General features: G+C 32.5%; 1 protein-coding gene across 1 annotated transcript in view; it reads right to left on the bottom strand.

Moving 5' to 3' along the window:
- Positions 1–10,117: 10,117 nt before the first annotated feature.
- Positions 10,118–23,211, bottom strand: part of LOC134690244 (uncharacterized) — a 41,624-nt gene continuing 28,530 nt past the window's right edge. The window contains exons 7-10 of the mRNA XM_063550220.1: positions 22,537–22,567; positions 18,299–18,582; positions 16,705–16,732; positions 10,118–16,032 (exon numbers count right to left, since the gene is read on the bottom strand). Of these exons, the coding sequence (XP_063406290.1) occupies positions 15,719–16,032; positions 16,705–16,732; positions 18,299–18,582; positions 22,537–22,567 (657 nt within the window). The 3' untranslated portion in view covers positions 10,118–15,718. The remainder of the gene's footprint in view (positions 16,033–16,704; positions 16,733–18,298; positions 18,583–22,536; positions 22,568–23,211) is intronic.

Here is a 23,211-nt window from a genome sequence, read left to right as displayed (position 1 = left end):
TGAGATACTGATACACATCATTTATCTACCCCTTTCCCTCCTATTGTGGACTCTAAAGATCTGACAGTGTAAACATGTCTCTAGTGAGTTGAGACACTAATATACCTCATTTAGCTACCCCTCCCCCTCCTATAGTGGACTCTTAAGTTCCGAGGCAGTGTAAACATGTCTCTAGTGAGTTGAGACACTATAAACATGTCGCTACTGAGTTGAGATACTGATAAACCTCATACATCTACCCCCTCCTATACCGGTATCTTAAGATATGAGACAGTGTAAACATGTCGCTAGTGAGTTGAGATACTGTTACACCTCATTTGGTTGCACCCTCCCCCTCCTATACCGAAATTTTAAGATCTGAGACAGGGTACACATATCGCTAGTGAGTTTAAATACTGACTCACCTCATGTGTCTACCCCTCCCCTCCTATACTGGAATCTTATAATCAGAGATAGTGTAAACATGTCGCTAGTGAGCTGAGACACCTCATGCGTCTACCCACTCCCATCGTATACCGGAATCTTAAGAGCTAAGACAGTGTAAACATGTCGCTACTGATACAACTCATTTGTCTATTCCCTCTCCCTCTTATACTGGAATCTTAAGATTTAAGACAGTGTAAACATGTCGGTAGTGAGTTGAGATACTGATACACCTCATTCGTCTACCCCTTTAAGATACTGATACATCTCATCTGTCTCCACCCTCCCCCTCCCCTCCTATACTGGAATATTAAGATCTAAGACAGTGTAAATATTTCGCTGGTGAGTTCAGCTACTGATACATCTCATTTGTCTCCACCCTCCCTCTCCTATACTGGAATATTAAGATCTAAGACAGTGTAAACATGTCACTAGTTAGTTGAGAGGCTAATACATCTCATGTGTCTACCCCCTCCTTTACCGGTATCTTAAGATCGAAGACATTGTAAACATTTCGGTAGTGAGTTGAGATACTGATACCTCATTTGTTTCCACCCTCCCCCTCCTATACTGGAATCTTAAAATCTAAGACAATGTGAACATGACGCTAGTGAGATGAAATACTGATACACCTCATTTTTTCCACCCTCCCTCTCCTACACCGGTATCTTAAGATCGAAGACAGTGTAAACATGTTGCTAATCAGTTGAGGTATTGATACACCTCATTTATGTCTCCCCCCTCCTTTACTGGAATATTAAGATTTAAAACAGTGTAAACATGTCGCTAGTGAGATGAGATACTGATACACCTTATTTTTGTCCACCCTACCCCTCCTATACTGGTATCTTAAGATCTAAGACAGTGTAAACATGTCGCTAGTGAGATGAGATACTGATACACCTCATTTTTTCCACCCTCCCCCTCCTATACTGGTATCTTAAGATCTAAGACAGTGTAAACATGTCGCTAGTGAGATGAGATACTGATACACTTAATTTTTTTCCACCCTCCCCCTCCTATAATGGTATCTTAAGATCTAAGACAGTGTAAACATGTCGCTAGTGAGATGAGATACTGATACACCTCATTTTTTTCCACCCTCCCCCTCCTATACTGGTATCTTAAGATCTAAGACAGTGTAAACATGTCGCTAGTGAGATGAGATACTGATACACCTCATCTGTCTCCACCCTCCCCCTTCCTATACTGGAATCTTAAAATCTAAGACAATGTGAACATGACGCTAGTGAGATGAGATACTGAAACACCTCATCTGTCTACACCCTCCCCCTTCCTATACTGGAATCTTAAAATCTAAGACAATGTGAACATGTCGCTAGTGAGTTGAGCTACTGATACACCTCATTTGTCTACCCTCCCCTCCTATACTGGAATCGCAAGATCTAAGACAGTGTAAGCATGACGCTAGTGATTTGAGACACTGAAACACCTCATTTGTCTCCACTCTCCCCCTTCTATACTGGAATCTCAAGATCTAAGACAGTGTAAATATGACGCTAGTGAGTTGAGATGCTGGAACACCTCATGTGTTTACCTTCACCTCCGATACTTGAATCTTAATATCTGAGACATTGTAAACATGTCGCTAGTGAGTTGAGATACTGATACACATCATTTGTCTACCCTCCCCCTCCTATATTGGACTCTAAAGATCTAAGACAGTGTAAACATGTCTCTAGTGAGTTGAGACACTAATATACCTCATTTGTCTACCCCTCCACCTCCTATAGTCGACTCTTCAGATCCGAGGCAGTGTAAACATGTCGCTAGTGAGTTGAGACACTAATATACCTCATTTGTCTACCCCTCCACCTCCTATAGTTGAATCTTCAGATCCGAGGCAGTGTATGGACCTCATGTGTTTTCCTTCACCTCCGATACTTGAATCTTAATATCTGAGACATTGTAAACATGTCGCTAGTGAGTTGAGATACTGATTCACATCATTTGTCTGTCCCCTCCCCACTTCTACATGAATCTTCAGATTTAAGACAGTGTAAACATGGATCTAGTGAGTTGAGATACTGATACACCTCATTCGTCTACCCCCTCCCCACTTCTACCGGAATCTTAAGATTTAAAACAGTGTAAACATGTCGCTAGTGAGTTGAGATACTGATTCACATCATTTGTCTGTCCCCTCCCCACTTCTACAAGAATCTTCAGATTTAAGACAGTGTAAACATGGAGCTAGTGGGTTGACATACCTCATTCGTCTACCCTTCCCCTCCTATACTGGTATCTTAAGATCTAAGACAGTGTAAACATGTCGCTAGTGAGATGAGATACTGATACACCTCATTTTTTCCACCCTCCCCCTCCTATACTGGTATCTTAAGATCTAAGACAGTGTAAACATGTCGCTAGTGAGATGAGATACTGATACACCTAATTTTTTTCCACCCTCCCCCTCCTATACTGGTATCTTAAGATCTAAGATAGTGTAAACATGTCGCTAGTGAGATGAGATACTGATACACCTCATTTTTTTCCACCCTCCCCCTCCTATACTGGTATCTTAAGATCTAAAACAGTGTAAACATGTCGCTAGTGAGATGAAATACTGATACACCTCATCTGTCTACACCCTCCCCCTTCCTATACTGGAATCTTAAAATCTAAGACAATGTGAACATGTCGCTAGTGAGTTGAGCTACTGATACACCTCATTTGTCTACCCTCCCCTCTTATACTGGAATCGCAAGATCTAAGACAGTGTAAGCATGACGCTAGTGATTTGATACACTGATACACCTCATTTGTCTCCACTCTCCCCCTTCTATACTGGAATCTCAAGATCTAAGACAATGTAAATATGACGCTAGTGAGTTGAGATGCTGGAACACCTCATGTGTTTACCTTCACCTCCGATACTTGAATCTTAATATCTGAGACATTGTAAACATGTCGCTAGTGAGTTGAGATACTGATACACATCACTTGTCTACCCTCCCCCTCCTATATTGGACTCTAAAGATCTAAGACAGTGTAAACATGTCTCTAGTGAGTCGAGACACTAATATACCTCATTTGTCTACCCCTCCACCTCCTATAGTTGACTCTTCAGATCCGAGGCAGTGTAAACATGTCGCTAGTGAGTTGAGACACTAATATACCTCATTTGTCTACCCCTCCACCTCCTATAGTTGACTCTTCAGATCCGAGGCAGTGTAAACATGTCGCTAGTGAGTTGAGACACTGGTACACCTCATTCGTCTACCCCCTCCCCACTTCTTCCGGAATCTTAAGATTTAAAACAGTGGAAACATGTCGCTAGTGAGTTGAGATACTGATACACATTATTTGTCTGTCGCCTCCCCACTTCTACATGAATCTTCAGATTTAAGACAGTGTAAACATGGATCTAGTGAGTTGAGATACTGATACACATCATTTGTCTGTCCCCTCACCACTTCTACATGAATCTTCAGATTTAAGACAGTGTAAACATGGAGCTAGTGAGTTGACATACCTCATTCGTCTACCCTTCCCCTCCTATACTTGAATCTAAATATCTAAGACAGTGTAAACATGTCGCTAGTGAGTTGAGATACTGTTACACCTCATTTGGCTGCACCCTCCCCCTTCTATACCGAAATCTTAAGATCTAAGACAGTGTAAACATGTCGCTAGGGAGTTAAGACACTGATTCACCTCATTTGTCAACCAGCTCGTGATGCTGACCAATTAAAAGTTGCTCTTGTCATAAATCAGGTTTAGACACTAAGATATCACATTTGTCTACCAGTTCGTGATGTTGACCAGTTAAAGTTTTTCTTATGTCATTATTTGGGATACAAACTGGATTATCCAGTGATTATCTCAATTCCTCTCTTTTGTAAAAGTTAGTTTCTGTTGACATTATTTGAAAAATAATAAGTTATTTCCCTTTGTTGCCAAAATTCCATCATACTTCAATCAGATTCAACATGCTTATGACTGATGTACCCATATTTTGACTATTTTATTTATTGTGGTTGTTTATATAACGCATTAATGTAAATATAACGAAATTTGATGAGACTGTCATTAACGTGAGAGGGTAAGCGCTATAGAACCAGGTTTAATCCACCATGTTCTACATTTGAAAATGTCTGTACCAAGTCAGGAATATGACAGTTCTTGTCCATTCGTGTTTGATGCGTTTTCTTATTTGATTTTGCCATGTGATAATGGATTTCCCGAATTGATTTTCCTCTAAGTTCAGTATTTTAGTGATTTTACTTTTTATGATAAATACTGATCCCTACTTTCTGAAAAAATATTCATTTCTCTGGTGTAGTAACATTGGTACCAGTAATGTTAATTAAACCACAATCTTGTAAGGATCGTGTATCATACTTGCTTGTACACAATGTACAACATAAATTCATTTGTTTTGTTATAATTGAAACAAACCAGACTTCCTACGAGTTTATCATGCCGACAAGAAAAATATCTCCTGCGGCGATCATTTTTTTGTTTGTCTGTTTTATTTTTTTTTAGCCATGGTGTTGTCAGTTTATTTTCGACTTACATGTTTGAGTTTGAATGTCCTTATGTTATCTTTCGCCTTTCTTTTACACCATGCATTTACATGAGACTTATAGGTGGTCCTGAATTAGTTGAAAGTCTAAATTTGGTATGAAGTTGAATAGCATAAGAATTTGAAAATTCAGAAAAGTTATGTCAAATATGGCCAAAGCAAATTCATTTAAATAATCAGTTTCAACACTTTTTTTCGTCATGCTCGAAGATATTGACTTGATATTTGTTAAATAGTTTACACCATGAAAAGTCATAGATCAAGTTAGAATTTTGTTCAAATACAATGAATATTTTAACCATTTGGGGACTCATGATTTATTGCCATGCAATACTCACAGAATGCTTATTTTGTCATCAAATTGTTTGGTTTCATATTTCAATTTGAATGTTATAGTCACAGTGACATAATTACTTTCATATTACATGTACATGATGTATGAGACATGAAATCGATTTTATTATCAGGGATCAATCTTCAGTTTTTTTATGTATTGTTTCGTGGACAGTCGTCTTTTTATCAATTTTTTTCGCCATAGTACTGTCTTTTTTTAGCCATGATACTGTCTTTGTAGCAATGGTACTGTCTTTTTATAATTTTTTTTTTAGCTCTAATACTGTCTTTTTATCATTTTTTTGTTAGCTCTAATACTGTGTTTTTATCCATGGTACTGTCGTTTTAAATAGCCATGGTACTGTATTTTTCGCCATGGTATTGTCTTTTTAGCAATAGTACTGTCCTGTCTTTTTATGACTTATAGTTGTGTTATTGACACATTAGTATCTCCTCTATCCTTATAAGAACAGATCTTATGTATTTTATGTTGGTAACTTATTCTCATACACTACAAACTGCTCAGAGTCTGAATTGACCAGTTTTTGTGCTCGACCAGTAAAATTGAGCACACATTTTACTCGACTAGTCTCGACATTGTCTTGACTGGACTTAACTGTACTTAAGTGTACTCGACTAGGTCTCGACTTTACTTAATTAGTCTAAAATGGTCTTGACCAAGGCTCGACCTGTCTTGACTATTCTCGACTCAGTCTGAACCAGTCTCGACCTGTCTCTACTAGTCTTGACCTTCAAATTTAGTTTTGACTGGTATAAAGAAGCCCATCTAACTAAATTAAATACTGATCTTACAAAATTCAAGCTTATTAGGTAGTTTGATTACTGGCGGTGAAATAAAAATATCTTTTTTTTACAATAGGTAAAAATAAAAATTATTATATAAATTCAGATAGGCATCTTTAAATTTTCTAATAACTTTTTCAAATCAACTTGGATTTTCATCAAACTATGCACCTATCTGAGATATATATCAAGCTTACTGAATCCCATTTCATTTACTTTTTTGTTGTATAGCTATGAAATTTAAGAATTAAAGTCATCTCGGTAAAAAAGCTAGGATTTGCAATTCAGACAAAATAGAGATAGGCATCTTTAATTTTTTTAATAACTTTTTCAAATCAACTTGGATTGTCATCAAACTATGCAGCTATCTTCGATATATATCAAGCTTACTGAATCTCATTTCATTTACTTTTGTTTTGTATAGCTGTAAAATTTAAGAATTAAAGTCATCTCAGTAAAAAAAGCTAGGATTTGCAATTTGGACAAAATAGAGATAGGCATCTTTAATTTTTTTAATAACTTTTTCAAATCAACTTGGATTGTCATCAAACTATGCAGCTATCTTCAATATATATCAAGCTTACTGAATCCCATTTCATTTCCTTTTTATTGTATTGCTGTAAAATTTAAGAATTAAAGAAATGTTGGTAAAAAAAGCTAGGATTTGCAATTCGGACAAAATAGAGATAGTACACTTTAAATTTTCTAATTACTTTTTCAAATCAACTTGGATTGTCATCAAACGATGCAGCTATCTTCGATATATATCAAGCTTACTGAATCCCATTTCATTTACTTTTTTATTGTATAGCTGTAAAATTTAAGAATTAAAGTCATCTCGGTAAAAAAAGCTAGGATTTGCAATTTGGACAAAATAGAGATAGGCATCTTTATTTTTTTTAATAACTTTTTCAAAACAACTTGGATTGTCATCAAACTATGCAGCTATCTTAGATATATATCAAGCTTACTCAATCCCATTTCATTTACTTTTTAGTTGTATTGCTGTAAAATTTAAGAATTAAAGTCAGCTCAGTAAAAAAGCTAGGATTTGCAATTTGGACAAAATAGAGATAGGCATCTTTAATTTTTTTTAATAACTTTTTCAAAACAACTTGGATTGTCATCAAACTATGCAGCTATCTTAGATGTATATCAAGCTTACTGATTCCCATTTCATTTATTTTTTTGTTGTACTGTTGTAAAATTTAAGAATTAAAGTAATGTTGGTAAAAAAAGCTAGAATTGGCAATTCGGACAAAATAGAGATAGTACACTTTAATTTTTTTAATAACTTTTTCAAATCAAGCTTCTTGAATCCCAGGTTATTTAGATTTTAGTTGTATTGCTGTAAAATTTAAGAATCAACGTATTCTAGGTAAAAAAGCTAGGATTTGCAGTTTTGACAAAATAGAGATAGTACACTTTAAATTTTCTAATTACTTTTTCAAATCAACTTGGATTGTCATCAAACGATGCAGCTATCTTCGATATATATCAAGCTTACTGAATCCCATTTCATTTACTTTTTTATTGTATAGCTGTAAAATTTAAGAATTAAAGTCATCTCGGTAAAAAAAGCTAGGATTTGCAATTTGGACAAAATAGAGATAGGCATCTTTATTTTTTTTAATAACTTTTTCAAAACAACTTGGATTGTCATCAAACTATGCAGCTATCTTAGATATATATCAAGCTTACTCAATCCCATTTCATTTACTTTTTAGTTGTATTGCTGTAAAATTTAAGAATTAAAGTCAGCTCAGTAAAAAAGCTAGGATTTGCAATTTGGACAAAATAGAGATAGGCATCTTTAATTTTTTTAATAACTTTTTCAAAACAACTTGGATTGTCATCAAACTATGCAGCTATCTTAGATGTATATCAAGCTTACTGATTCCCATTTCATTTACTTTTTTGTTGTACTGTTGTAAAATTTAAGAATTAAAGTAATGTTGGTAAAAAAAGCTAGAATTTGCAATTCGGACAAAATAGAGATAGTACACTTTAATTTTTTTAATAACTTTTTCAAATCAAGCTTCTTGAATCCCAGGTTATTTAGATTTTAGTTGTATTGCTGTAAAATTTAAGAATCAACGTATTCTAGGTAAAAAAGCTAGGATTTGCAGTTTTGACAAAATAGAGATGGTACACTTTAATTTTTTCATAACTTTTTGAAATCAAATTAGATTTTCATCAAACTCTATAACTATCTTTGCAATATTCTTGCTAAATATCTTACTAAACCATAAGTTGTTATTTAGTTTGGTGTATTTCTGTCAAATTTAAGAATTTAATTAATCTACATGTAGGTCAAAAAGCTTTGATATTAGAAATATATCTTTCTTTAAATAAGATTTCATATCTTTTTCAAATCAGCTTAAACAAAATAAACCCCTTTTTTTGTAGTAAAACAAAAAATTAATATCATGAACTTTCATAACAATCCTTGAAAACCTTTTAAAAAAAGAAATGTGTTCCAAAGTTACAGTAAAAATTTATTTCAATCTAGTTTGATGAAAATCCAAGTTGATTTGAAAAAGTTATTAGAAAATTTAAAGTGTATTACCTCTATTTTGTCCGAATTGCAAATCCTATCTTTTTTTACCAACATTTCTTTAATTCTTAAATTTTACAGCAATACAATAAAAAAGTAAATGAAATGGGATTCAGTAAGCTTGATATATATCAAAGATAGCTTCATAGTTTGATGACAATCCAAGTAGATTTGAAAAAGTTATTAAAAAAATTAAAGACGCCTGTCTCTATTTTGTCCAAATTGCAAATCCTAGCTTTTTTTACTGAACTGACTTTAATTCTTAAATTTTACAGCTATACAAAACAAAAGTAAATGAAATGGGATTCAGTAAGCTTGATATATATTGAAGATAGCTGCATAGTTTGATGACAATCCAAGTTGATTTGAAAAAGTTATTAAAAAAATTAAAGATGCCTATCTCTATTTTGTCCAAATTGCAAATCCTAGCTTTTTTACTGAGATGACTTTAATTCTTAAATTTTACAGCTATACAAAACAAAAGTAAATGAAATGGGATTCAGTAAGCTTGATATTTATCTAAGATAGCTGCATAGTTTGATGAAAATCCAAGTGATTTTGAAAAAATTATTTAAAAAATTAAAGATGCCTATCTCTATTTTGTCTGAATTGCAAATCCTAGCTTTTTTACCGAGAGGACTTTAATTCTTAAATTTCATAGCTATACAACAAAAAAGTAAATGACATGGGATTCAGTAAGCTTGATATATATCTTAGATAGGTGCATAGTTTGATGAAAATCCAAGTTGATTTGAAAAAGTTATTAGAAAATTTAAAGATGCCTATCTGAATTTATATAATAATTTTTATTTTTTTTTACCTATTGTAAATTTTTTTTTTTTAATTTCACCGCCAGTAATCAAACTACCTAATAAGCTTGAATTTTGTAAGATCAGTATTTAATTTAGTTAGATGGGCTTCTTTATACCAGTAAAATTAAATTTGAAGGTCAAGACTAGTCGAGACAGGTCGAGACTGGTTCAGACTGAGTCGAGACTAGTCGACACTAGTCGAGACAGGTCGAGACTGGTTCAGACTGAGTCGAGAATAGTCAAGACAGGTCGAGCCTTGGTCAAGACCATTTTAGACTAATTAAGTAAAGTCGAGACCTAGTTGAGTACACTTAAGTACAGTTAAGTCAAGTCGAGACAATGTCAAGACTAGTCGAGTAAAATGTGTGCTCGATTTTACTGGTCGAGCACAAAAACTGGTCAATTCAGACTCTGAGCAGTTTGTAGTGATATTGCATATGCATCAAATGTTTGCCATTCAAGACTCAAAAACATAAGTAACCTGTCTGTAGTCTAGTATATGCTCATACTCATGAGCTCGAATTATCTCCCTTACATATATCCAGGCAGAATATTTGAAAGAGCATTCTCAAGCAGTTGTTATTTTGTTAATGTTAAGCTACAAAGGTGCATTGATGATATCTAGGTAAAAGAAAAATGTTCACATGTTGATAAATTTTATTACTTAACTATTTATAAAATATGTAATACTGTACATGATAAATACAATAAGAACTATACTATGAAATAAAAATCCCTTTAGGGCAATATCTCTTTAAGGAGTGATTAAATTCGCTTGGTCATCTATGAATTGTCTTTTTTCGTTGATTTGGGTGTTTATTAATTTTGCTGTTTACATCTTCTACCTTAAAATTTCTATACACATTTTTGAAGTAATAGGCAAAAATACGAAAAAATTGTCATCACTTAGTTGGTTGTTTATAATTAAATATAATAAATTTGATGAAATTTTGTATGCATTTAGATTTCTTTGAACCCAATCTGAAACATTGAAAATGATATGCATGTAGCATTTATAGTTCCACTGGGAAATGGGGTAATAAATGTAAAGAACGATTGTAAAAACAGCTAAATTTGTTTAACCCCGCGCTGGCCTTTGTTAGTCTTGTATTATTTTAATTTTAGTTTCTTGTGTACAATTTGGAAATTAGTATTGCGTTCATTATCACTGAACTAGTATATATTTGTTTAGGGGCCAGCTGAAGGACGCCTCCGCATGTGGGAATTTCTCGCTACATTGAAGACCTGTTGGTGACCTTCTGCTGTTGTTTTTTTATTTGGTCGGGTTGTTGTCTCTTTGACACATTCTCCATTTCCATTCTCGACTTTATTGTTAAGTATTAATGTTAACATTTGGGTTAATTAATAAGATAATATAAGGGGTCATTGGATTTGCTTTCTTGGTCTAAATCATTTATACATAAATATGAGTGATGTATACAGAATGATTTTTGCAGCGCAATGCTTTCATGACGTAGCAATAATTTATCTGATTTTCCCATGCTACACATCGAAACTAGTTGATTTCTATTGATTATAGAAAAGAAAAGTGATCCTTAAAATATTCATTATTAGAACGGAATGTTTGTAATAACGTATCTTTTCCAATACAAATTATGTTGATGAATTTTCGAGAAAACTGAATTGAAAGTGAAATTTTTTGTTATTCTTACGTACATCCTATATATTTATAGATCTTCTCCGTTTTTTAACAAATATATCTGTTTATTTTGATAGTTTTGTTTCAATTTTTTGACATTCAGATGCAGTTCAACGAGTTTTAAAAGAATCCAAAATTTCATCGAAATTTGATATATCCACCAATAATGTTTACTTTGACTTAAATTATTGCAATTACTCCTGAAGATGTCATCAAATGGTTTTGATTATATTGGCATTTTTTAGACCTTTAATGGCGATCGTGATCATTTTTGTTTTTTACATTTTCTACCTAGCCATTAATTATTTTTTTTTGAGGTAATTGGTAGGAACACAAAACTTAGTTAAAACTTTACTTTATAGAGTGATTGGATAATTTTAGAGAAGGCACTTACTACAATTACGTTGAAAATGTATCAATAACAACAAAGCTATTACCGAAATTCAAGGTTAGGTTAGGAATCGATTAATTACGAACGTAACACTAATATTGGTTTTTATGGTGTGTTATTGTTATGTTCGACTTATTTCATTTTTAACCGACTTTAGATTTGATGTTTTAATCTTAAATATGCTTGATAATTATCTATATAAGTGAAATGTAGCAAAATAGATAAGAAGTTGTGGAATGAGTGCCAATGAGACAACTATCCATCTAAGTCAAAATGTATAAAAACATAACAACTACAGGTACGGCATTCAACACAACAGCAAACTATTAGGGGTTCAAAAAGGAAACAATTCAAGTAGAAAAACTACAAGAATACTAAGTTAGACTGAACAAATAAGTTTGATCTATGACACAATATTAATATAAAAAGCGTTAAAAGCACAACGTACACAGGTAAATATAAATTTAAAATGTTGTTGACCACTGTTATCATGGAGTACTGAATTTTACAAATTAATACATTTGTTGTCCCGAGTCCAAGTACATAAATGAAAATTTATCGATATACGAAACAAAGGTGGTACATGTATTTATTAACAATAGTGAGACGATATATAACACAAAATAAGTAAACATTGCATTACAAAAATGCATTACAGTTACTGTAAGCTAGTAAAAAGTCAAACACAAATAATCATACATCAGAGACCAAATTCATATCAAACACATTCCAGGGGTTAAGTGCTTTAACGCCATGGACAGTCAATGGATACCTGACTTGTACAATGCCAAAATTAAAGTATCAACATGCAGTTTCATTACATATAATCTTTGTTGTGTAACTCTGGTGATGCAAATGACAGTTTCTAGCGTATCTTAAAGAATATTTACTGAGAAAGCTAACATTTCCTATGCCCCAATATGAACTTGACCTGATATATTGTGACCTCAAAATCGATACGGATGTTCCTCTCGTTGTACATGACAATCTATCAAAGTAAGGTTTTGATTCAATAATTTTGTACTATTTGATTAAACATTCAGAAATCACATTTCTGCATAAAATCTGTTTTTTGTTTTTGGTTATAATTATTATTATTATAAACAATATTTGTAAAGCTCATTATCTAATCAAAATTCCTATAGGCGCTATAACCTTTAATTATCTTGACTTAATACAGGTTGACCTCATTCAATATGGTTCTTTCTTATTATATACGACCAACTATAAAGTATTTGGGTTAGGATTGACTGACTCAACAACTGTATAGATATCAGATCAACAATCACTACCAACTAGTAGAAGTCTAAAATGGCCAATATCTGAACTTGACTATACTGATTTTTACTCAACATTTCTCGACCCCAGACTTAACCATTCTCAACTGTACTGATTTGTACTTGACCCTTTTCTTTGCCATTGAAAATAGTCTGAAGTGTCACTCAACAAATCTGAAACAGTCTAAACCCATTCTTGACCTGTACTCAACCTATTTCTTCAGTCTAAACCATACTCGACCAAAGGTCTGAACAATAATCGACCAGTCTGAACCATACTTGACCTCAATTCTACTTTTTTTTTAATTAAATAAAATAAAGATATATACAAAAACAGATTTTAACATTCTTACACGACTCATTGATAAAAGATTTATCAAATAGAGATAGTTAAATCAAATCATTTTAATATATAATAATTCAACTTTATTTATTTTAAAGTTTAAGAGTTTTGTTAAAAAGAGGTTTTCTTTTACCTAAAACACTACACCTATACTGAGGGTAATTAAACTTTGTTAATGTGCTTCTTGTTTGGCCTGTGTGGTGTTTTTTTAAAACTTAATTTTGCTATATTTCTTAATTAGAACTTCATAGGTTTCATGGTTATATACAATAGTTATATAATAATCTTTTTAATGAGGTAACAACAGCCAACAAAATCACTGAAATTGTTTAACCTTATATTAGAAATATATGTATTATCATAATTTTGGATATATTGTATATAATAAATATCAAAAAGGGATAAAAAATGAAAAAAAAACCAAACTGTTCTTCTGGTTAGTGGTGACGTATAAAGTAATACATCCTGTACGGGTCAAACTCATTCAAAATATCACACCTGGCCAGAGAGTATCAAATTAAAAATAACATTCATTCAAAGATGCAACATTCTGTTTTCCTCCTCAAGGCCTTTTGAATTCACTAGATAAGTAATACACGAGTTTAAGAAAATAAGGCTTTCTTTTTACCTGTAAAACTAACATGTTCTGGGGTAATTAAACCTTATTCAAGTGCTTCTTGTATGCCATGTCTTTAATTTTGACAAAAAATATTTAAATTCAATTGAAATAAATTTTTACAGTTACTTTTAACTTTGAAACACATTTTCTATTTTAAAAGTTTATCTAGGATTGTTATGGAAGTTCTATTATCATGATTATATTTAATTCTTGGTTTAACAAAACAAAGGTGTCATTTTTTAAATTTATCAAGTTGCTTTATATGCTATTTTATATATATTCTAACACAAAAAATGTTCCCTGCATTATTAACTAAGCTCATTGAACCCCGCCACATTATTTATGTATGTGCCTGTCCCAAGTCAGGAGCCTGTAATTCAGTGGTTGTCGTTTGTTTATGTGTTACATATTTGTTTTTCGTTCATTTATTTTTACATAAATAAGGCCGTTAGTTTTCTCGTTTGAATTGTTTTACATTGTCTTATCGGGGCCTTTTATAGCTGACTATATGCGGTATGGGCTTTGCTCATTGTTGAAGCCGTACGGTGACCTATAATTGTTAATGTTTGTGTCATTTTGGTCTGTTGTGGATAGTTGTCTCATTGGCAATCATACCACATCTTCTTTTTTATGTCAACTGACACCATAAATCTATACTAGGCTTTAGGAGGTAGACATAGGTTAAGGGAAATAACTCTTAAAATCATCAGAACGTTTGTTTTAACCATTTTCATAAATATATTCTAAGCTTCAAGGTTACATAGATTATTTCTAATCTGTTCAGGTAAATGCTTAAAATACATTGATGAAAACTTGACTTTTACAAAAGTATAACTGACTTAAAGCGTTATCTCCCTGAACCAAGGTCTATCCCCTTAAGTGTATGGTGAAAATTGTCCATAAAGTATATCTGACACATTCAAAAAATTTGAATAACATTGAAAATTTAAGTCGCAATTCAGTTTTGAGATTATTTAAATCAGCATGTTTTATTTCAATTTTAAAAGTGATATACATAAAGGTAAGTGTTGATGAATATGGTGTTGAAGTTATATTATGTTTATTGTGAAATTTTTGTTTCAATGCTATGTGTATTGAATACATTTTTAATTTCATATTTTTGTTCAAATAGGACCCCCTTTAAATATCTTTATTGATGGCAGTTTTCAAAAATAATACAAACAACTTGCATGTCATCCCTATCTTCTATTTCTAGTCATGTCGAACACCACAGTTTGTAGATGGGTCATCAGAGATATTGTAAAAGCTATATATCCAAATGATAATTGTTGCCAATTTTTTTAAAAAGTTTGGTTAAATTTTGCCCAGTATTTTCAGAGGAGAAGACTTTTGTAAAAGTAAATAGACGACGACAACGACAAATGACTACAGACGCATACTGATGAGAAAAGCTGTATTGGTATTCTGCCAGGTGAGCTAACAAGGACTAGAACTAAAGGAAGTATTATTTCATGCAGTTTAGGAATGATATTTAGAATGATAATTATGTTGATGACAAAATCAAAACTTCAAGCGTAATAAGAATATGAGGTTGATTCCTTTTTATAAACATTTTAAATTTTGGGTTAAATGAAGTAATTATTTACATAGGTGAAATGATAGCCTGTTTTGGCTCCAGAAAAATCGGATTAGTATGACTGCAGAACACCTCTTGCTAAAAAAAAAATCATTGTTTATTAGAGAAATAAATCAAATAAAGCCATAAGGATACGTTGTTTTTGTTAATAATTTAAAATATGAATTTTTCACCCACAATACTAAAAGAAAAAAATTGCCTCATCTGTTTACCTTGATTATCAAAGAGTGCAACAGAACATACATTCTTTAATTTTAAAAAAACTACGTAGTACCCTTCAATTTTGTTAACTACAATTAAACCTACTATATGTATTGTAATATACTTTTACACATTATACAATATATAAAGTCTTACTCCACACCATATGTTTTCTTCACAAAACTTAGTCCTTTAGCTGCTTTAATATGTTTTAAAGCTACCATAAGTCTGTAGATTGTTGGTTTTACCATCTTGGTTTCATTGCAATTTTTCCATTTGGTGAGAAGATCATGAACTTGACCATTCAAATCCCTAGGAAAATTGTACAAAGTCTTCCTGATGTCCCCGATGCTTAGACACAATTCAATTCCTAAGTGAACAACGCAATCACCAATCAGGTTTTTTTCTGTCAAAGCATCAATAACGTCATCTGAAGGAACATCTTGTAGGCGGCTATGAGCTTGTTCTGTAAAGGATTAAATTAGCTAAATTGATAGGAAAGTACAAAACCTTATATGATATTAAAAAATAATAAATCATGGATCCTTATATATGCAAAATAAGTCTTAAATGCGCATACGTCATTTAGACTAAATGTCATATTTGTTTGCTCTCAAAGAAATGACATAAGGCAACATATGGAATTAATAATGATGTCCAAGAATCAGCAATTAAGCAATAATAATAGACCTACCCACTAAAGTATGATCCTCTCTGTGTAAAAGACAATGTATGATAAGATCACTTTTTTACTCCTGATTTCAAAAATGAAAAATAGTCTTAAATCTAACAATTTAAATTCAACAGATGTTGATAAGGTCGTTGTTTTTGTTGGTTTACGAACTCCTTATGTGAAATAGTCCGGTCGATTTGTTTGGGAAAAAAGAAATCAAAGTTCTTACAAGACATAAATACATGGTACACATATTTAGGAAAGTACAAAACCTTACATAATATTAAAAAATAAGAAATCATGGATCCTTATATATGCAAAATAAGACTCAAATGCACATACACCATTTAGATAAAATATTGTGTTTGTCATTTTTGTTTGCTCTCAAAGAAATGACATAAGGCAACATATAGAGTTAATAATGATGTTCAAGAATCAGCAATGAAGCAATTATAATAGACCTACCCACTAAAGTATGATCCTCTCTGTGTATCTGAAATACATAAATGATGAAATGATGAAATGATGAGTAGAAGTTATGATAGCATAAAAGAATTAAAAGAAACACATCTCCCAAAAATGGCAGAAGACAATGTAAGGTCACTTTTTAACTCCTGAATTCAAAAATTAAAAATCATTTTAAATCTCACAACTAAAATTCAATTTGACACGGTCGGGATGTTTTGTTGGTCTACGAATTCCTTAGGTGAAATAGTCTGGTCGGTTTGGTTTGGAAAAAAGAAATCAAAATTCTTACAAGACATAAATACATGTATTACTCAATAATATTTGTTATTTCCAAAAATTGTTAGCTTTCTATTTCAAACATACAATTTGTCAATGCATGGTATTATCATTTGTTGGTAAAAAGGATGAAGTCCACGGAACAACTTAGTTACACATATCTTTTTACCAACTTGCAGGAGACAAGGTGAATATTTGGGTTTCAGCACGAAAGCTTCATGAACATGTGTAATGAAAATTGCAAGCACGTCCCACAAAAATAAGATATTTGGTGATGTCACCAATAGAAATGATAGAGTCTGTTTACTCTAGTTTTATACAAAACAGTCACCAATAGAGTCTGTTAACTCTAGTTTTATACAAAACAATCAGACTGAAAGGACCCAGGCCGAACTGGTATTAGGAAGAACGGACCACATGTGAACATAAACTAGTGCAATGATAATCAGGGCGAATAGAATCAGATTCTTAAAATAACACTTTACCATACATAAGATATTCCAAGAAATAGACATGTGAATCAGAAAGACGAGGATGACGATTATTTTTTCATACAATGATACAGATATCGCGTTTTTTTAATCCAGGCCAAATAGGAAAAAACTTCTTTTCAATCTATGAAATAAGAAAATTCTCATTTTTTATGGATATCGCTTGCTTTTATATTGACGTCTTTCACATTTGAACTTGTCCATTCCATTTATGAGATGAGAAAAAATAAAGGATATATATGAAAAGAAAAAGGGAAAAGAAGTAATAAAGTATTGAGTCTTGAAAATCAACAAAAAAATCTAAAGAATGAGCAACACAAACCACATTAAAAACTGGGGATGATGTGAGGTGCTACCGAGGTAGACCATTACTGCACCACATGTTGCACCTGCTGTTTTGCTTATGTAAGTACTTACCCGGTGATGAGTCTTACTCAGTAGGTCACATTAAAGGAAAAGAGGACAGGATTGTGTTGCGACAATTGGCACACATCCCAAGCTATTAGTTGCTAAACGATGTACATTAAACTTTGTACATGATTTGGCTGTTAAATTTTGTTTATTGGAGCATCACTGATAAGTCTTTTGTAGAGAAACTTTTGTCTGATGAACACAATTGTAACAATGTAAGGCTGGTATCTGTTATTATGAGGTTTTTCATGAATTTGCATTTGTACAATGTAAATATATTGTCCACCTTATCATAGAATTTAGATTAAGGAAGTCAGTATAGTAAGTCCATGTGACAGAAGAAATAATCATGATGATATCGGTAGAAAAATATCAAAGAAAATCAAATGAAAGAATTAGTTCAAATAATCAACCTGACACAGATAGTGCTGTCTTTCAATAGCTGTCAGTGCCTTCTGGAGTTTCCCAAATGTTGCAGTCAATTGGTCACTTTCAGTTTTATCCTGCCATTCAAACAGTCCCATCAACATAAAATCCATAGGATTTGAGAAATAACGAAAATTTAAGTTGTCGTAATCGGCTTTTTCCATTCCAAGTTCAATGAAGAAGTTGTAGAAGTCTACAATACCTATTGTTCTTGCTAGTTGCACAAAATGATGATCATCTGGTGTCAAGAGTTGTGCTTCTGTTTCAAGACCTGAATTTATAAATTAGTTATTAGAATTAATATGGGAATGTATTACATCAATACTGACAGCAAAAGTCAAGATGAAATAGGCAGTACCTGTATATTTATGGATTTCAGTTTGCTATTGCGCAAAAATTCAACATGCTCGAATACAGATGAAACATACTGCATATAGATATCACTAAAACAATGGCACCGTTGTACGTATCAAACATTAAAAAGCAATAAATGCATCATACATTTTAGCCAAACTGTTGTCGCAGAGATATGTCTCGCCCTTTTGTAATTTTCATAATGCAAATGTTGAAATCAAAATAGCAATACTTTAACATCTTACACAAGTTAGGCAAATATTCTCCAAGTCAATGAAACATGACTGAGTTACATGGCTAAACAATCAACATTGGCCTACCACTAATGATTTCCATTGAAATGACCTGATCACAAAATAATACATGATAACTATGAAAAATTATCAAAGTCAATAGACCATGACTAAGGGGGCGAAGACAAATTATCTCCATGGAAATGAGATATGCCAATGCTTATTGAAAATATACAACTGCATACCAAATATCATTGACCTACCACCTGTTGTTCCCCATAAAGGTGACCTATAATTGTTAATGTTTGTATCATTTTGGTCTTTTGTGGATCGTTGTCTCATTGGCAATCATACCACATCTTCTTTTTTTATCTTATCACAAACTAATAAATATAGATAAATCAAAAGTTTCTTAGTCAATAGACCATGAGTGAGGGGACAGGGCCAAATAATCTCCCCGGAAATGAGATGTGCCAATACGTATGCAACTGCATACCAAATATTATTGACCTATCACTTGTGGTTCACCATAAATTAGACCTAATCACAAACTTAAATACAGCGTACCTATGTCTCGCTTTTTGACTCTGTCAAGGCGAGACAAAAACAAGGCTTCCCAAGAGTGTCTTTGTTATAAAAAAAAAATGCGGCACCTCCTCTACAGGATCATTATCACCATTATATTCCCCTACAAGTCTTTGTTAAATTGGCATTTTACAAATATATTTGACTAATGTATCTTTGTTTCTACAGACACAATTCCAAATGATAATTCATTGCATAAAAGATAATAACCATCACTTGATGTTAGACAAACAAATTGCTTCTCGGTTTTTCTGTTCACTAGCTTTAGTAAGCATGTAACCTAAAACATATTTCATAGAAACACAAAAAAAAAATAATGGTGCTTAGAAACGCTCAAGATATAATTTTACAACTGTCAAATTGAAGGATAATTTTTTTAATAGATATAGGAAGATGTGGTGTGAGTGCCAATGAGACAACTCTCCATTCAAATAACAATTTAAAAAGTAAACCATTATAGGTTAAAGTACAGCCTTCAACACGAAGCCTTGGCTCACACCGAACAACAAGCTATAAAGGGCCCCAAAATTACTAGTGTAAAACCATTCAAACGGGAAAACCAACGTCTAATCTACATAAACACAAGAGTGCACACGCTGAAATGTCTCGCCCTCTTTACTTATCATAGATATTATGTTGATAGACCAAATATAAAGCTTTATTACAACTGTCACATAAACTCAACATTAACCAAGAAAACAATTGATCAATGAACCATGAAAATGAGGTCAAGGTCAGATGAACCATGCCAGGCTGACATGTACAGCTAACATTCTTCAATACAACAAATATAGTTGACTTATTGCTTATAAATTCAGAAAAAGAGACCAAAACACAAGAACTTAACACTGAGCAATAAGTTGTAAAAATGAGGTCAAGGTCAAACAAAACCTGCGTAACAGACATATAGATCATAAAATATTTCCATACACCAAATATAGTTGACATAATGCATAAAGTATTAGAAAAATAGACCAAAAAAATAACTTTGACCACTGAACCATGAAAATGAGGTCAAGGTCAGATGACACCTATCAGCTAGACATGTACACCTTACAACCATTCCATACACCAAATATAGAAGACCTATTGCATATAGCATGAGAAAAACAGATCAAAACACAAAAACTTATCTATAACCACTGAACCATGAAAATGAGGTCAAGGTCAGATTACACCTGTCTGATAGACATGTACACCTTATAATCATTCCATACACCAAATATAGTAGACCCATTGCATATAGTATAAGAAAAACAGACCAAAACACAAAAACTTAACTTTAACCACTGAACCATGAAAATAAGGTCAAGGTCAGATGACACCTGCCAGTTGGACATGTACACCTAACAGTCCTTCCATACACCGAATTAACTAGACCTATTGCTTATAGTATCTGAGATATGGACTTGTTCACTGATCCATGAATTGAGGTCAAGGTCAAGTAAAAACTGTCTGACGGGCATGAGGACCTTGCAAGGTACGCACATACCAAATATAGTTATCCAATTACTTATAATAAGAGAGAATTTAACATAACAAAAAATCTTAACTTTTTTTCAAGAAGTCACTGAACCATGAAAATGAGGTCAAGGACATTGGACATGTGACTGATGGAAAGTTCGTAACATGAAGCATCTTTATACAAAGTATGAAGCATCCAGGTCTTCTACCTTCTAAAATATAAAAGCTTTTAAGAAGTGAGCTAACGCTGCCACCGGATCACTATCCCTATGTCGAGCTTTCTGCAACAAAAGTTGCAGGCTCGACAAAGACGAGAAACGAGAAACACTTATATATTACATAAACAAACGACAACTACTGTACATCAGATTCCTTACTAGGGACAAGTGCAAACATTTGCAGCGGGATTAAACGTTCTAATGGATCCAAACCTTCTACCTTTTTCTGAAACAATTGCATAACATCACAACATAGAAAAACAAACAATAAAATATCAATTGGTAGACTTAACTCAATCAAAAAACGTATGATTACACAATGAATCCCATTTTTAAAATGAAACCTAATACAACGTTCTATGATGCAGTGGTTTTACACCTTAACAATTTAAAGTATTGCATTTAACGTTTAAATTTGAAGAAGACGTGGCTGCTTAAATATACATATAATATTATGAATTGCATCATTGATATTGTGTACCTTACTTATTCATTCATATTTTAAATACATGTACTATGCGTAAATTAATATGAGCTCTTGTTTTCCCTTAGTTAGATTATGAGAATACAATTTCGAAAAGTATGAACTAAAACATGAATTCAGACAAGTTGCATGGGAAACAATCATTACACCAGTTGTGTTGTGCCTTAAATATTTATTCGTTAACCGTACTCAATGTATTTATGCACAGCAAATTCCAATATAATGTTAAGGGATACACTCTAAGATAAATGTTTGGAGGACGACATCCTTTTTTTGAAATGCTAGGGCTTTTCTACCTCAGAAATACATTACCTTGGCTGTGTTTTGCAAAACTTTTAGAAATTGTGGTTATCAATGCTCTTCAGCTTTGTACTTTATTTGACCTTTTTATTTATTTTTTTGATTCGAGCGTCACTTATGCTTACCCTTCCGGAGCACCTGAGATCACCCCTAGTTTTTGGTGGGGTTCGTGTTGTTTATTCTTTAGTTTTCTATGTTGTGTCATGTGTACTATTGTTTTTCTGTTTGTCTTTTTCTTTTTTAGCCATGGCTTTGTCAGTTTGTTTTAGATTCACGAGTTTGACTGTCCCTTTGGTATCTTTCGTCCCTCTTTTATGAGTCTTTTGTAGACAAAACGAGCGTCTGGTGTAAATACCTAATGTAATCCTGGTATATGATGAGTTAATTTGCATATTATCAATTTCAATTAATATTTCTATTCAGATAGATGTCCTTTTAAAATTGATTGTTATGTCCATAATCTTTTATCAATTGCAAAAGCATATATCTTGTAGTTTTAGTCATGTTAAATGCTCTATAAATTACATAAATGAATTTAAAAAAAAATGAAAAAGAATACGTTAAATCAATCTATAATAATTCATTACCTTTACAATTTGAGTCACACTGCTTCTTATTCTGAAATACATCGCATGATCAGCTTTTATTTTGCAATACAATTTGATTTTTGTAGATATTTACTCACAATATAGATTTCCAGTTTTGAATGTGTTTTTTTTTGTCTCTGTGATGTCTGTTCACGTAAGACAAATTATTGACGACACATTGATATCTTTCTCTTAGACTCCTATTTGTTTTAAGCAAAAATGTCTGCATAAGATTTACGGTTATCGTTTTCTAGAGAGTTATATTAAACATGTTATGGGATTCATCAGTTTTTTTAAATGTATATACGTTTCCTGACGATTTTATGGAAGCCCATTAATGTAATAACCTCTGCTGTTCAATGACTGACAGATGGTCTTGCTGGTAGAATATCTTCCAAAACAGATTTTTTTTAGCAATAATTGCTTCAAAAAGTATTGCATGACAAGAAGTGATTGGTAAATATTAATAAGAAAGCAAGTGATCTAACAAAATATATTTAAACCTAATAAATTCTTTAAATATGTCTCGCTTGTATGTTATGTTGATCCTAATATGTTGTTGTTGATCCTAAAATAGCAATGTTTAAATATGGAAGGTAAGCAACTAGTAAAATTTAATGAACCATGGCTGATAGTGCAGGGACAAAACATTTTTATGGAAGTAAGACATGTCAG

This window comes from Mytilus trossulus, chromosome 11 (assembly GCF_036588685.1).
Source record: "Mytilus trossulus isolate FHL-02 chromosome 11, PNRI_Mtr1.1.1.hap1, whole genome shotgun sequence".
Lineage (NCBI taxonomy): Eukaryota > Metazoa > Mollusca > Bivalvia > Mytilida > Mytilidae > Mytilus > Mytilus trossulus.
This window is presented reverse-complemented; position numbering and strand designations above follow the sequence as displayed.